Here is a 14,664-nt window from a genome sequence, read left to right on the forward strand (position 1 = left end):
TCGACGGAACCTGGTTCCCATGGTTCCCGTTCCAGTCCGCAGCGAAGCGGACAAACAGCTTGCGCGAAACATTGAACAGTCTAAAACAGACACAGACAGAGGCGGGGATGGATATCTAAGATGCTGACCGCCAGTCCGACTCTAGTTCTAGCATCTGGAGGGCAATCTACGTACAGATACATGGGTACAGTACCTATGTATAGTAGTATACTCGGTACATGTCATGACAGTAGCAGGGCTTAGGGACTCTTGTGCTCGCTCGGCCTAAGCCCTCTGGGGCAGCCCGAGCCCAACAACTTGACCTCCTTTCTCACCTTATACTGAAAAACATATATACTACACCCTGCCTCATTCAGACCACACCTTCCTGAGCCACTTCTTGCCAATACGCTGTGACACGGTAATTTCAACTCAAAAGGCCATCTTCCCGACTTCGTCATCAGTCAGTGTACGCCCTACCATTCATTGCCAGGTCATCATCATACACAACGCTCGTGATTCCCAACAACTATGCTAATGACGGGCCAACGCTGGCCATCTCTTGTCTCCGACCATCACCAGGGCCGCGTTTCCGCGTGTCAACGCCGTGAAGTGGTGATTCTCTCCTGGGGTTCTCCTGTGCGCCGCAAAACCCAACAAATGTGTCTAATCCCTGGTGGAAGTGCTTGCGTGCAGTGCTCGCAATCGGGTATCATTTCTGAACGCCATAAAAATGCTCCCAAATTGACACGTTAATCTTCTCTTCTGAAAAAAATAAAATCGTAACATCCCCAGTTTATCGACCTCGCATTTGCATCACTCTGAATCTCCGCTCGTCATCTTGAAGGGAACTCACATTTCTGTGAGAGGCCGACCGAGAATTGCTCATTCCTGTATCTGGAGGACTCGAGGCCAGACTTCCAGGTAGCCTGGGAGAATTGCGGATGTGAGCGGTCGGAGGTTCTGTCAGTGTTGGGGGGCTCTGTTCATGAACCACCGCTCCGTATGTGGGAAGGGTCTTTGATTGATCGGTCCTGGGGAGAGGTGTCTTGACGGCGGTCGAGTAGGAGGGAACCTTGGCTAAGTCTTCCATGTGATCATATTGAGGGAACGGTGTCCGAGTGCCAGATTGAGGTCCTTCGTCTTCTTCTGAAACCCTCCGCGAGATGAGGTTGCTTCCTGGCTGGCTTGGCGTCGTTGATTGAAATCCGGAGTGACTTCCGAAATCCTGAGGGCCGGCTCGAGGATAAGATGCTGAGTATTGTGCATCTATCGAGGCAAAATAATCCTCCTGCAAGTGGGCAGAGGAAGAATTTCTCCTGGAGCGTTCAGCCGGGTCACCCCGGTACAGATCCACTTCATCTTCCGCCACGGGACTGAAGTTGCCGCCCCGTAGATCTTGAAGCCTATTCTGAAGAGCTATGGGCGAGACATAAGTTCCATTTGTGATGGCTGTAAGGCTGGCCAGGTTCTCGGATGATGCGTGGCGACTGTGTAAGTAGGGCGTCCCTGGAGTCGACAGAGCCGTTCCTGGAGTTCTATAGCCATCCACATCCGAATATAAAAGATCGAGCGTATGTTTGCCATATACCGGCGGCGCGGAGTTGGCCAAGTCGTTGGCAACCGCTGCTCGTGACGCTTGTGGTGTTTGGTCGATCAGGTCATTGTTCTCGTTGATTGGAAGACTGGGTGATATGTAGAAGGTGACTGGAAGATTGGCTCGTAGCTCCGAAATGTGACCATCGGGATTATGCAACTGGACGTTGAATTTGACCTTGTGTCGGACTCTGATGCCTTTGACGTTGCAGTCCTGGAGGCATTGATTCAGCGATTTGGGCAATTCTAGATAGCGAGAGAATTGATAACCCTCTGCGACTTCCTCGATGATCTGCTCATCGACTTCCGGATTGATCCTGTAAAGGTCTGAAACGATGATCCTTTCGGTTTTCGTGTGGCCATTGCTGCCGGCCGAGATGCCCCATTCGGGATCGACGACAAACTCCTGCTCTTCCTTGACTTGAGTGGAAACATTTCCAATGACGAGGCCTTTAAGGAGAGATATCAACCTGAAATCGACTTGTACAAAGGAGCCGAATGCAACGGCCTTGTTCGGTATGCTGATAGAATACTCGATCTTGTTCGGCCAGATATTCTCCACGGACTGAAGAAGAAATTAGTTTCCCCAATTGTTCCGGCCGGCAAGTTCGTCGGGGCTACATACCATAGCATGGGAAAGTTCCAGGGCGTTGGAATCGAGAGTGCGGACGATGCGCAAAGGCTTCCTGACGACAATATCTCGGCCTCTTTTGCGACTTATCTCAGCCTTAAGGCGGTATATGATCCAAGCTTCTTTTAAGCCTTCCACGCTTTCCGGAAGAGAGCCTTCGAGAATGCATTGAAATGGCCACTCGTAATTATCTGGTTGCAGAACCTCCGTCTTTCCTTTCCCGGGCTCTCGGAATGTCCAACTCTTCTCAAAAAAGGTCCGTTCCTTGTATGCGGTTCGTCTGCCGGACATGGAGGAAGTGGAAGTGGTCTGCCATCTGCGTGCCATGCAGTCAGCATATGATCCTACCCACCATCGCCGGAACAGCCGGCGTCTCGGGAAAGCACTTACGACATATGCAGGATACCACTCAAAGTCAAATCGATGTGTGAGATGTTCAGGGGTTCAGTGAGGCACAAGACGACAGTCCCAGACAGCGAAGCGCTCGAGGCCTCATCCTCGCTGCCACGAAAGACGATGTAGTCATTGTGAAGACGGATATCGAAGTACTTGACGCTGCTGCTCGAGCCGGTATTCGACGTGTGGCCGCTCAGGAACTTTAGGGCCATGGCGGACGACTTCAACGAAGGGCTGGCGCCCAAATGACGATGTTCAGCAGGATTGGAACAGGAGTTGGAGGTATGTTGGTGACTCAATGCCGAACGTAAGACTGGCTCATGTTGACCGAGGAAGCATTCAGGCCAATGCCTGCGGTTCAGGCGGAGCAGTGGCCGAATATGCTGGAGGACGGAGAAAACATTAGATCAAAGTGAGGGAGAAGGAGAGGGCAAGGGCGAAGACTTGGAGCCGATGAGATTGTGCAGGTGCATGCAATGCAACATATGACAGTGGCAGCAAAAGGGCACCACGAAATTTGAGGTGGATTATGGCACGAGAAAAAAGATAATAGATGACATGAGTGATGGATGGAGGGATTAGGGATTGGGGATTGGACAGGCCAGGATGCAGAGTGGGCTTTGGGATGTTCCAGGTGCGGTGATGCAAGAATAGCCATCCACCACCGTGCGACCACCACGCCTCGAGGCGCAAGCAGGGGCCCTGAGCCCCTAGGACGTTAAGCCCAGGGCACCTTAGCACCCGAACGGGATACCCAGTTAGGCCATGTCGGCATGTCCTGTGCCCGCAACACACCTTATATCGTGGCTGATAGCGGACGTGAGGGGCATTGGGTAATAAAGGTGGAAATATTATGGAAACAGTGAGATCCGCATGCGCCATCGTAAGAAGAAGCAACGTACCGTCGTTATCAGGCCCTGGTCTACCGCCGCATCTTCAAGCGAGGCGCCTCGTGGCGGTCTCGCCGGTGGAGGGCTCAGGCTTGGGTTCAGGCTCGGGCTCGGAGCGCTGGTGGTGGTAGTGCCTGGAATAAGAGGCGCAGACGCCCTAGACGGCAGGGCTGCTGATGACGGTTTCGCTCCCGCTGCCAACAAATCCAACCCTCTTCCTCCCGACGCCGGTGACACTGACGCGGCGGCAGCGGTGGATCCTCCTATTATCGTCGCTGGTTCTTCGACATGTGTTTCTCCCAGTTCGTCATCTTCGTCTGCTTCTTCCTGTAACTGCCGCAGCCCAGAGATGCCGGTGTAGTTGTACTGACCCAGGCGGTTGCTGTCACCATCGCCGACACTGGGGAGGACAGGCAGAGGAGTCCGTGAGGTGGCGGTAATCGTGTTATTGCTTCTAGCGCTGGTGCCCGTGGTGCCGCCCAAGCCGCTTGTGTTGGCCTCGGTGGAGCCAAAGCCGCAATTGCAGTCCGGCTCAATAATGCTGATGCTTGTGGCCTGTGGTTGTTCTTGTTCTTCTGGAATCAGCAGCCCTTGCGACAATGATTTAGATGGTGCCTGTGCCTGTGCCTGCGCCTGTGTCTGCGTTTGGTCCTGCATCTGATCGTCTTGCTTCGTCCTCTGCTTTCCTGCCGGCATCTCCATCGTCTCTGCAGTCTTTTTTGCCCCTATCTTTGACGACTTCCTCAAAGGGCCCAGGGCTCTTCCGACTGGCAGTTCCCACAATATCGCCTTCGTCTCTGCTGATCGACGACTTCCGAGCGTCATCTTAGATCACCCGTTCGTTGTCCTCTTGGCTCCTTCCAGCCTGTTCTAGTCTGGGCGACTTTCAACTATCGCCCCTCTGCCGTACGCGATTTTGCCCGATACCTAGCTGATCAATGATATCGTAGGGAGGGAGAAAGCTCTGGTCACTGCTGATGTTGGCAAAAAAGACCTCAGAGAATGGACGATGAGCGATGACAAAGACCGTAATCTGAATATTTACAGCATGCTCATGGCTACCTTCAGGTATGTATGTCAGCGCAAATTCAGGTCAATCGATACATCTCAGCAACAAAGTTGAGGTTGAGAGCACTGGCACTACAAGTAGCAGGTCATCTTGCGATTAATCAAGTATAACAGTGGCAACCGATGCCCCCCACGGTGACGCTTGCATCTGCAACTGCAACCCCAGTACGGAGTACTCTGTAGACATCCCACGAGAAGATTCCTTATGCCTTGTAGCTGACACCAATAATGTTCCGGAAGAACGGCGTCTTTGCAAAAGCCGAAGGTTGTTCTAACTGGACGCGGAGTAAAGTAACACGCAGCCGTGGCATGAGAATTGCGCCGGCAATCCCCTGATAGTCAGATGTCCCGGTCGTCTAAGATACCTAGGTAAGGGATGTAGCCGATCTGATCTGGTTGCATCGCCTCGGCCTTGCCACATGGCATCATATATGCAGCGGTGCTTATACGAGTACTAGGGTCCGCTGCATACGGAATCTTTGTGCATCAGCCCTTCATCCCTGCCCTGAACTGGACTCTCCTCGAAAACGTCAGCCATATTTACCCCCGCTGGTGGCATGATCGGCCCGAACCCCAACCTATCGCAAGCCCCTGCTGGGACAAGCTCGGTTTCTGTCCTCGGTTCGCAACGGCAAGGATCTTTCTTTTCTGACGCCGTACCGAGAACGAGTGTTGCCAAGGGACACCTGATCAAGTGCCTGGCGAGAGAGCATGCTGCGGTGTTGCTTGCCAACGTTATCACTTTTGTAATCCACAAGCTTCTCCCACCGGCGATGTCCCAAGATTCTGCTCGCATCCAGTATGTTGCGGTCTCATTCCGGGCGTGACACGGCGAGGTTCGGTATCCGCCCTGGCTTTTTGAAGAACAGTCGCGCTGTGCAACCCTGGCCATGATCTATGCAAGATAGTACGGATACATGCAAGATAATAGCCACATGCGCACTGTGTTATCGAATGGTGGCCATTGGCTGTGGCCTGTTACACCACATGGCTGTTAAGGCCTCTGCTGCCCTGATAGGTCGATTTGACTGCTATTTGCGCCTTCTCGAGGACGGTCCCAGGTACGCACATGCCCTGATCCACTGTAAGCTCCGAGCTGTGCATCTTCTGCAGATGTATATGGGATTGGACACGTACCTTCCAGACAAGAAGTTATGATACAATCCTGTTCGAACGCTAAACCACTGAGTGGATGTTCATCAATCTTCTTGGACTGTAAAGATATGTTAGAATTTGCGTCCTAGTGACCGATGACACTGTTCAGGCTGCGAGAGGAAACATACCATGACAGGAGGTAGCTGAGCAGTCCGCGCTCGCGGCTCCACAGGGTGCTCGATGAACTCGGATTCGTCGACAATGTCCTGTTGGATACTACCAGTTCGGTTGGAGTCAGACCTAATCCTGTTGATTACACTGGCGCTCTCTGTCCGCTGACGTAGAAGAGGTACTGATAGTGTCGAGATACTACCTCTTGCCCTCGCATTGGCCTAAAATCTCATGATTAGCATCTACAAATCTTATCGGCATAGGGGACGTTGACTTCTGGTCGACGTACTCCTTTCGGTCGATGCAGCATGCCCACACTGAAATCCCAGAGCAGAAGCTTGCAGTCTTCCCCGACACTGCCGAAGCGGTAGTTTCGATCGTCACAGCGCCAGGGATCAAATGCCACCGCCGTGACCCATGAGTCATGCCCGGGGCATCGGGCAATGATCTGTCTTTCATGAAGCGACCAGATTGTGACCAGGTCGTCTTGACCGCCGGTAAGCACGTATTTACCGTCTGGCGACCAACAAACACAGGTGAATGCACCATAGTAAGATGAATATATGTCAGTTAACCTAAGACAAATCAGTCTCATGGCTGAGAAACACCCAGATCTCAATGTGTGGACCACTTACCTTTCCTGTAAGTAATCAATTATCCGGAGACAGCCATCATCCCCAACCACTGCCAGGTGCTTACTGTCAGGCGAGAAGGCGAAATCGGTAATGGCTTGATTTGATATTTTCCAACAGGCCACAGGGTTGGCTTTCTGGTTCGTCGAATTGACGCTCTTGGTGATGACTAGCGTGGACTGGTCGTCGTCCTCAATACTGATACCCTCATCCACTAGCTCCTCCGACACAAATGGGGCGTCTTCTTTCTCTTTGTCGTACACCACCAGGGTGCCGTCCATGTGAGCAGAAAGAAAGTGGTTTTCCGAGCCCGGGATCCATTTGATCTTTGCAACCGCCGAGTTGTTGATAATGCCATTCTTGTTGATGCGCGCATACTTTTGGGACATGGGTTCGTACCAGATTATATCACTGGCCGAAGAGCCCATCACAACGTCCATATGTGTCGGGTGCTTCGTGAGGGGATTGACATCATGACACAGCATGTGTGCTTTGGTGAAGAGTATCTTAGTCATGGGGTCCTGTTTCGAGCTTGAAGACAGGTCCAGCCACTGAAAGGCTCGGTTTATATTGGCAAACGCAAAGGTACCACCTTGGTCTCGTTCCACCAGCTTTCTGGCCAGTGCTTCATGCGGAATGACCCGAGAGACAAACGAAGAGTTGCTCTTGATAATGTTGTTCCTGGGTTTCCGTCTCTTGAGGCCATCTCCTCTACTGGCGATTGGTGACAGTGCCGCGTTGCCCTCACCAAAGGCCCGGACAGTACTCGATCTATTGCTGCCATTTGCCGATACAGCAGGATTGCTGATGTCACTGGACGTCTCAATAGATACCCTTGGCTCTCTTTCTAGTTCTTTGGTTTCTTTGGTCTCTTTAATCTCCTTGATCTCTTTCAACTCCTTGCCTTCCTTGATACTGTTCAGCCCTAACGATTTCCATCGTAAGAGACTGCTTGTAGCAGTATGAGGCTTATACAAGTCATGGTTGACTTGTTTCGGATTCAACGACACCAGCGACAATTTAACTCCACTAGTCGGAGGAACGACACTGGTTGCCAGTGGATTGGGGTTGACCACTGGGGCTTCTGAGGGATGAGGGGGAGGCGTCGCCAGTTGCAGGTCGTCTCGCAGAATATACGTGCCTAGCAATCGGTATCAGTGCATTTGGAACCCTAGTCGAGAGCTTCGCACCCACCTTCGCCAGCTTGAAATGTGTATTCTGCACCTTCTCGAAAGGTTAAAGTATTCGCCGTCTCAAGCGTTGTAGCCACCAAGCCGCTATTCGTAGGATAACGAGGGGGAGGAGGAATCGCACTATGGCAGAAACATCAGTCCGCGATAGAGGGTTGGTTGGGAAGGTTGGCATACAACATCGCTAGGGCTCACTGGTTGTCTGCGGGTGTGACTGGTGTAGTGGTTATGGATCCAGGATCCAGGATCCGCGGGGGGAGACGATGTGCCGGGGTTAGTCTAGACTTGACCACCGGAGACGGTGGCCACAGCTGGTAAGGGTGAATACTAGGTAGAAATTGATGGTTTGAGGTCGAGGCTGGTAAGATACATAGGTAAGGTAGAGATGGGGTGCGACACTGCCTCGTGTTGGGTGACCGAAGCTGCCACTCCGGAGCCGTATCTTTTGAGTGTGGGTCGAAATGCCACGAGTGGCTCACGACCCAGTGCGGGGTGGCCTTTGGCCTCTCCATGCGAGTCTGAGGATTTCCAGCCGGTATGGGAAGAGATGGTCAGCCTCACAGGGCCAGCCAACACAAATTCCAATGCGTCAGACCTCGCCATAGATAGGCATCACGACTCCTGTGACAGATACTCGTACCAGCTTCCAGCTAGAGCATGTTAGAGATAGCTGCCCTCGCACCCCCTCCGCCGTGTCCTGTGTCTAGTGCCGGTCTTCGAGGTATCTGGTCTGCCGTTGCAGTGGTTCAAGCAATTGCACTAGCGCTTCGTAAGTATCTTGATGCTATCGTTGCAAATCCTCCGGGCAGTATCGAAGGAGAAAGAGACTCGCGTCTGAATAAAGACTGAAGAGAAAATCACTACTGTCATATATCGTCCGGCCACTTCATCGCCGCCAGTTCTTCCCTCAGCACACTAGCAAGCTCCTGGCTGACAATCTCGAGGTCCGTTCGTATTTGCCTATGATTTCCGTCCTCATGGTTGCCGTTGTCTTCTTCTTGGTCCCGGCCGTCCTCTTCGAAGTTGCTATTTGTTCCATTGATGGCATGTCCCGACTCTTCTGCCTCCCTATTAGGCGCTGATTCTGCCTGCCTAGGCTCTGGGCCGGTTACGGCCAAAAGTACATGGTCGGCGATTGGGGAGATGACGGAGATGGCTCCCGTGTTTTGAGCTTCAAAGACAAGGCTGTCCTCGGACGCCACGGTGTACGCCGCCGTCATGGTCGTGGATTGGGTGCGCATAGCTTTAATCGAGGGGGTTTCATCTCTGCAGGCATAGGCGAGGATTGATCCATTCGTCGCTGACACCATGAGCGACGAGACATTCTCGCTCCAGGACAGCGCATCCCGCAGAAGTGCAGATAGGCGATCCGAGTCCAGTAAACAGACTTGACCCATCTTTCAGGTCTGAGGTGCTTGGCGTCGGTAACGGGCTAGGCCTGAGAATCCAATTGATAGAGCTTCACAAGCAGCTGGGACGGGCAACTGATGCAGCCAAAGTCTCAGAGACTCGGCCTGCGGAACGATGGAACATGAAGTGCAGTGCTACTGTACGGAGTACGGAGTAGTAGTAATACCACTACAGCCTACCTACAACTTTTGTAGTACGGAGTACGGCATGAGAACTGTGAAGGCTTGGCATTGTCATGATTCGATTCAGCTGCTGAACTTGAACTTTGGGAGAACTAATAACATAAGGTCCTACTACTGATAGGTAGGTGCCTCCTACCTACCTATACCTACCTAGGTACGGAGTACACGTAAGGTGGTTTACGGAGTACCGTACCTGTAGTTAGGTCCTTATAGGTAAGGTACGTACCTACCTGTAGGTACCTAGACCCCTCTAAGCCGGAGTATTTCGACAGGTAGCTTCGCTTGGTACAAACTATACTCGCACCTTTTAGGTGCATGTGTGTAGTAGTATTTGAGTCAGTCAAGCGGTTTAAGGTTAAGGTTTATAAAATATTTATATTTTGTCAAAGAATGAAATGAGCATCCGTACTACGGATTCGTAGCCAGGTACTACTCCTAGGCAGCAAATACTACCTATTTTGTGGTGGTTTATGCGAGCCCGTCTCCCGGGGTCTAGAAACTGGGCGGATACGGAGTACGGAGTGCTCCCTAAAGAGAACGGAGGATGTTGTGCACCACACTAACTAAGTATTAATTAATTAATTAGCACCTATACTGTCAGATGCGCACGTGGCGGGCTGGTTGCAGCACCTTGAATTTCCGGCCGCTTTCAAAGGTTGGGGAGTGAAGCAGCCTCCGCTCCTCCTCCCGGTTGATTGATGGATCCATTCAGGCTGCGAAACTGCAACAACTGCCCATATTCATCCTGTTGTCCTTGCATCTCTCTTCTCTGCTTCTCCTTCTAGTGATCTCTGCGCGCCTCAATGTCCTTGCGTCCATCCGGTACTGATTCCCCATACTCCAGTCGCAGCTGGCCTGCGGATTGAGAGCATCTGGGCTGCCCGCCTGAATTTCTACTTATCCATCCGCCATCCTTTCCACGAGACGTCCCCGACAGCTGCGAAACTCGAATCTCTACCTACCCACCTACCCTCAACCCTGAAAATCGACATGATCTAGACCATACGTCTCGTGCCGTTTTGGTCCTTGATCATGCCATTGAGAACCCTCCTCTCCAAGGCTGGTCCTCGTGCTGCTCATCGTCGACACAGTAGCATTATCGAGGATGCTACCGAGGATTCTGAGAGCAGCACACCCCCAGGCCGTAGCCGTGGGGATTCGATGAAGAGACTGAGCTTGGGTTTGTCTCGCACCAATGAAGAAGATACCTTTCACGCATTCTTCACCCATGAACCGGCAGAGATACAGCCACGACTCAATTCCCTTCAAGCTGACGAGGCCTCCCAACCTTCAGAACCTCCCAGCACTGCAAATCCCGCAATTGCGGTCTCCAGGGTACAAAGTGAATATTCACAACCGCCCGGATTGAGTAGCGGTCTTGATGGTGATGGCACTCTACTCAAACCACAACGATTCTCGTTGTTGGGTATGAGACATGCCTCAGATTCGCAGTTGTCGACAAGGTTCAGGAAACAAGAACCCGTACCGCCGCAAGATGCTGCTCGTACGTCCTATTTCGACTAAACTATCTGCGATATTCAGGCTAACTTCCTTAGCTCCCAGAATCATCACAACGGCACCTACCCACGACTTCGAAGACACGACTCAGAGGAAATCGAAACGCAAGTTGTTTGGTCGGTCACCCAGTCCTTTCCGTAAGAGCCATATTCCAAAATGTCCAGAGGAAGCCATGGTTATTGCAAGACCTTCTGAAGAACATAGCACCTCCTCAAATCTTGGTCTGGCCCAGGAAAAGAGCTCTTTTGAACGTTTACCTCGACCGGCGGGACTCAATGGATCGATGGCGCCGCCTGCATATGGTGACGAATCCTCCTCCTCGCTGGCGATTCCAGTGACGCGACTTTCCGATTCCTCTCGTTCCGATGACAGCTCTGGAGACCACCATCTCTACGCCAAAACTACAACGACTCACACTATTTCAACCACCACCACCTTTTTCAGACTCAAAAGGCGGAACAAAACAAAAAGACCACTGTTTCCGTTACCCGAGAAATTTGCAACCTCTGCGTTGGGCCGGACAAGCACCTCTGGTACACCCCCAGAATCTGGAGACGGACGGAAATCCATGTCGCCTAGCAGGAAATCTACTACTGCGGTCAGGTTCGATGCTGCTCCGAGCCGACAAGACTCCGCGGAGCCTTCGCCCACTCACTCGATGATTGCTCTTACAAACGCGCCTTTTGGCTCGCCTGGTCCAACAATCATGCGTCAAGATTCCACATGGTCTACCCACTCTGGCCACTCGACACCATCCGTAACGTTAGTGCCTCCGCAGACGAGTGGAAGAGGGCGCTCTTCGACCATGAGCTCGCTCCGAAAGTCAGCGGAGAAGTTACCCGATGCTGTGCCTCAGACAGGATCCGCCAGGACTTCAACATCCACCAGTGGAAGGCGAAGTTTTGGTGACCTTCTATCGCTACCTCATCGACTCCGGCAAAATTCCGCCCCGCCTCCCCGGCACGGGGCAGGCTTAAACCCTGGCACGCCCGGTTCCAAGTCCAACTCTCTACACATCCCCCGGGAGCCGGAACCAGAACGGGTCTATCCGCGACGGGAAGACGGTGATACCCCAGCGAGCTATGTGGAAAAGCTTGAGGCCGCCGTTCCGAGAGGTGCAATGGCAACGATACTTTGCAAAAGCGCCGATGACTTCTCCAAGACATGCTTGCGCAAATACATGCGGGGATTTTCTTATTTCGGAGATTCTATTGATATGGCAATTCGAAAAATGTTGACAGAGGTCGAACTACCTAAAGAAACCCAACAGATCGACCGACTACTTGCTGGCTTCGCAGATCGCTACCACGAATGTAACCCTGGAATCTTTGCTTCGACGGATGAAACAGCCTTTGTCGCATTCTCAATCCTCCTGCTACACTCGGATACTCACAACAAGAACAATAAGAGGAAGATGCAAAAGCAAGACTATGTTAAGAACACTCAACAGGGACCGGTTCATATATCGAGCGATATCCTCGAGTGCTTCTATGACAATGTGTGTTATACTCCATTCATTCATTTTGAGGACGAAATTGCCATCAACAGTCACCGCCTGGCTGCTCCCAGACCCAAGAAGAGCTTAATCCGACCCAGGAGTCTAGAAAGCCTGCGTGGGCCTGTTGACCCGTACATTTTGATCCTAGACAACAAGCTGGACGTGTTGCGACCCTCCCTCAAAGACGTGATGGATACCGAGGACTGCTACAGCTCGACGGGAACCATTGGCACCCTGGAGACAAATGAGATCCAAAAGGCCTTTCTCAACTCCGCAGTGTTGCAGATTGTATCTGCGCGGTCCAGGCCAGATGCCTTCTCCACCCAGGCTACGATCAGCAATCCTGGGGAAGCACAAGCTGGATTGGTGAGTATAAAGGTCGCCAAAGTTGGGTTGCTGTGGCGCAAAGACCCCAAGAAGAAGAAGGCGAAGCGCCCTTGGCAAGAATGGGGCGCCATTCTGACAGACTCCAAGTTGTACTTCTTCAAGGACGTGGGCTGGGTCAAGAAGCTGATCAGTCAATATGAAGCGTCTTCCAAGTCTACCAACAAAGCCAGCCCTTTGATCTTCAAGCCACCGTTGTCATCCTTCGACCCAGACGCGCTCATGTCGATGGATGACACTGTGGCTCTGCTTGACACAAGCTACAAGAAACACAAAAACGCATTTGTATTCATCAAGCACGGAGGCTTTGAGGAAGTTTTCCTGGCCAACAACGAGTCTGAAATGAACGACTGGATTGGCAAGCTGAACTATGCTGCCGCATTTCGGACCGCAGGCGTCAGAATGCGCGGGCTTCTCAGTTCTAGCTATGAAGCACGACATGTGCTTCGCAAGGATTCAGACTTTTCAACCAAAAGCGAACAGTCGTCTCAGAAAGACCGCAAGGTAGATCCTCAGGTGGCATGGGAAATCATGTTCTATCGCCAGCAACTCATTAACGAGAGAATCAGCGATTTCGATGACAAGATGGCAGCCGCTCAAAAGGAACTAGACAACCTTCTTCGCAATGCCCGGCATCTACTTATTCTGTTGCCGATTCAGCAGAAAACTCGAGAGGCTCTCGTTCTAGCTGCCGGCCGCATGTCAGCCAAGCTGAAGTGGACAAGAGTCGAATTTTGGAGAGCCAAAACCCATCGAGACATTCTAGCCAAAGATTTGGAGCAGGAAGGGGTTACGGCTTTCCCAGTTCCTCGCACGCCGTCAACCTCTACTCCTCAAAAGATCACTCCTCTAAAGACTAGTCCGGCAAATCTAGCACGACACATGACTGACACGAGCCATACGACATTATCGCCGATCAGTGCGATCTCGTCCAAGCCTTCCAATGTCACTGAACGACATAAGATCTCGGAGAGTGAGAGCAACCGACCAGAGCAGAGCCCATCTGACATTCCATCTACCACAAGCCCTTCCATATCTGAGCATGTCTTGTCGAAACAGGAGAGCAACCCGGACTCTCACTCCCTCATTCATCAGGCCTCCGTTACAAGTTCTCATCTTAGCCGAGACCGAGAACGACTGGCAACAACCACTGCGGTTGGTGAGGAACAGATCCCGCCTGAAGCAGGCTTGATTGGCAGCGATGGCTATGTTTCGATGGAGAAACGGCCGGACACAAGCGAATCAGACCGAGATCGAGTAGCAGCTATTACGACTCCGATCGATAATTCCAAGGTTGGAAGCGTTCGACGAAGTCTTCATAGGAGTTTGCGTGAAGGGCATTTACGAGACGGACACCACCATTCCCCCAGTATCCATCGACACAGAAAGGGGAGAGAGTCGGGATCTAGTTTCACAGGAACCGATGATGGGGGAAAGTCAATACAGAGTGAAGTGGAGGAACTAAGAAGAGGTACTGGAAGCTTCATCTTGCACGGGAAAAAGGCTAGTGTCATCACCATGTCTTCAGAATGGCAGAACATATCCAACGAGGATCGGTTGAGACTGAGGAACACCAAGACTGACGGAGATGAGAAAGAGGAGCATCTCGAGCTTCAAGACGATGACGAAGACGCTGTTGAAACAGTCAGCAACTTTTCGAAGCAGACTGAAGACCATCATTACGCGTCATTGAATTCGAGTCGCAAGCCGAGCCTGGCGACCACTGCGGGAGAACAATTCGTCGATGCCGAGACAGGGGAGGGGTGAAAGAATTAGAGCAAATGCGACCAAGGCTATAATAAGATCGAGGGCTTTTGATCTTGTTACGGGGTACTTTAGGAATGCACAAATGGAGTTGGCAGCAACGTGATGACTCATGACCAGAACACGACGGATGATAGAAGCACGAACTTGAAGATCCAGACCGGGCTTGAGCTTTGACTGGAAGATAGGAAGTTATGAAGATATGCGATGGCGCACCATGAGAGAGGGACAGGGATAGATTTAGCGACGGCCTTTGTTTC

General features: G+C 51.9%; 5 protein-coding genes across 5 annotated transcripts; 1 reads left to right on the forward strand and 4 right to left on the reverse strand.

The window, feature by feature from the left end:
• Positions 1–775: 775 nt before the first annotated feature.
• A1O3_01538 (uncharacterized protein) lies at positions 776–2,814 on the reverse strand (the record flags this gene model as incomplete). Its single annotated transcript, XM_007731682.1, has 3 exons — positions 776–2,140; positions 2,201–2,522; positions 2,597–2,814. 3 exons carry the CDS (start codon positions 2,812–2,814, stop codon positions 776–778), a joined length of 1,905 nt encoding a protein of 634 aa, XP_007729872.1.
• A 724-nt stretch (positions 2,815–3,538) lies between these two features.
• On the reverse strand, positions 3,539–4,317 carry A1O3_01539 (uncharacterized protein; the record flags this gene model as incomplete). The annotated part of the gene is made up of 2 exons (XM_007731683.1): positions 3,539–3,626; positions 3,695–4,317. The coding sequence occupies 2 exons, from the start codon at positions 4,315–4,317 to the stop codon at positions 3,539–3,541; spliced, it is 711 nt and encodes a 236-aa protein (XP_007729873.1).
• A 1,237-nt stretch (positions 4,318–5,554) lies between these two features.
• Positions 5,555–7,830, reverse strand: A1O3_01540 (uncharacterized protein; the record flags this gene model as incomplete). Its single annotated transcript, XM_007731684.1, has 7 exons — positions 5,555–5,634; positions 5,698–5,773; positions 5,844–6,047; positions 6,116–6,401; positions 6,462–7,599; positions 7,653–7,771; positions 7,826–7,830. The coding sequence occupies 7 exons, from the start codon at positions 7,828–7,830 to the stop codon at positions 5,555–5,557; spliced, it is 1,908 nt and encodes a 635-aa protein (XP_007729874.1).
• A 684-nt stretch (positions 7,831–8,514) lies between these two features.
• Positions 8,515–8,868, reverse strand: A1O3_01541 (uncharacterized protein; the record flags this gene model as incomplete). The annotated part of the gene is made up of 1 exon (XM_007731685.1): positions 8,515–8,868. The coding sequence occupies one exon, from the start codon at positions 8,866–8,868 to the stop codon at positions 8,515–8,517; it is 354 nt and encodes a 117-aa protein (XP_007729875.1).
• A 1,404-nt stretch (positions 8,869–10,272) lies between these two features.
• Positions 10,273–14,407, forward strand: A1O3_01542 (uncharacterized protein; the record flags this gene model as incomplete). Its single annotated transcript, XM_007731686.1, has 2 exons — positions 10,273–10,744; positions 10,797–14,407. The coding sequence occupies 2 exons, from the start codon at positions 10,273–10,275 to the stop codon at positions 14,405–14,407; spliced, it is 4,083 nt and encodes a 1,360-aa protein (XP_007729876.1).
• Between the last annotated feature and the right edge of the window lie 257 nt (positions 14,408–14,664).

Source organism: Capronia epimyces (genome assembly GCF_000585565.1).
Source record: "Capronia epimyces CBS 606.96 chromosome Unknown aczIQ-supercont1.1, whole genome shotgun sequence".
In the NCBI taxonomy this organism is placed as follows: Eukaryota; Fungi; Ascomycota; class Eurotiomycetes; order Chaetothyriales; family Herpotrichiellaceae; genus Capronia; species Capronia epimyces.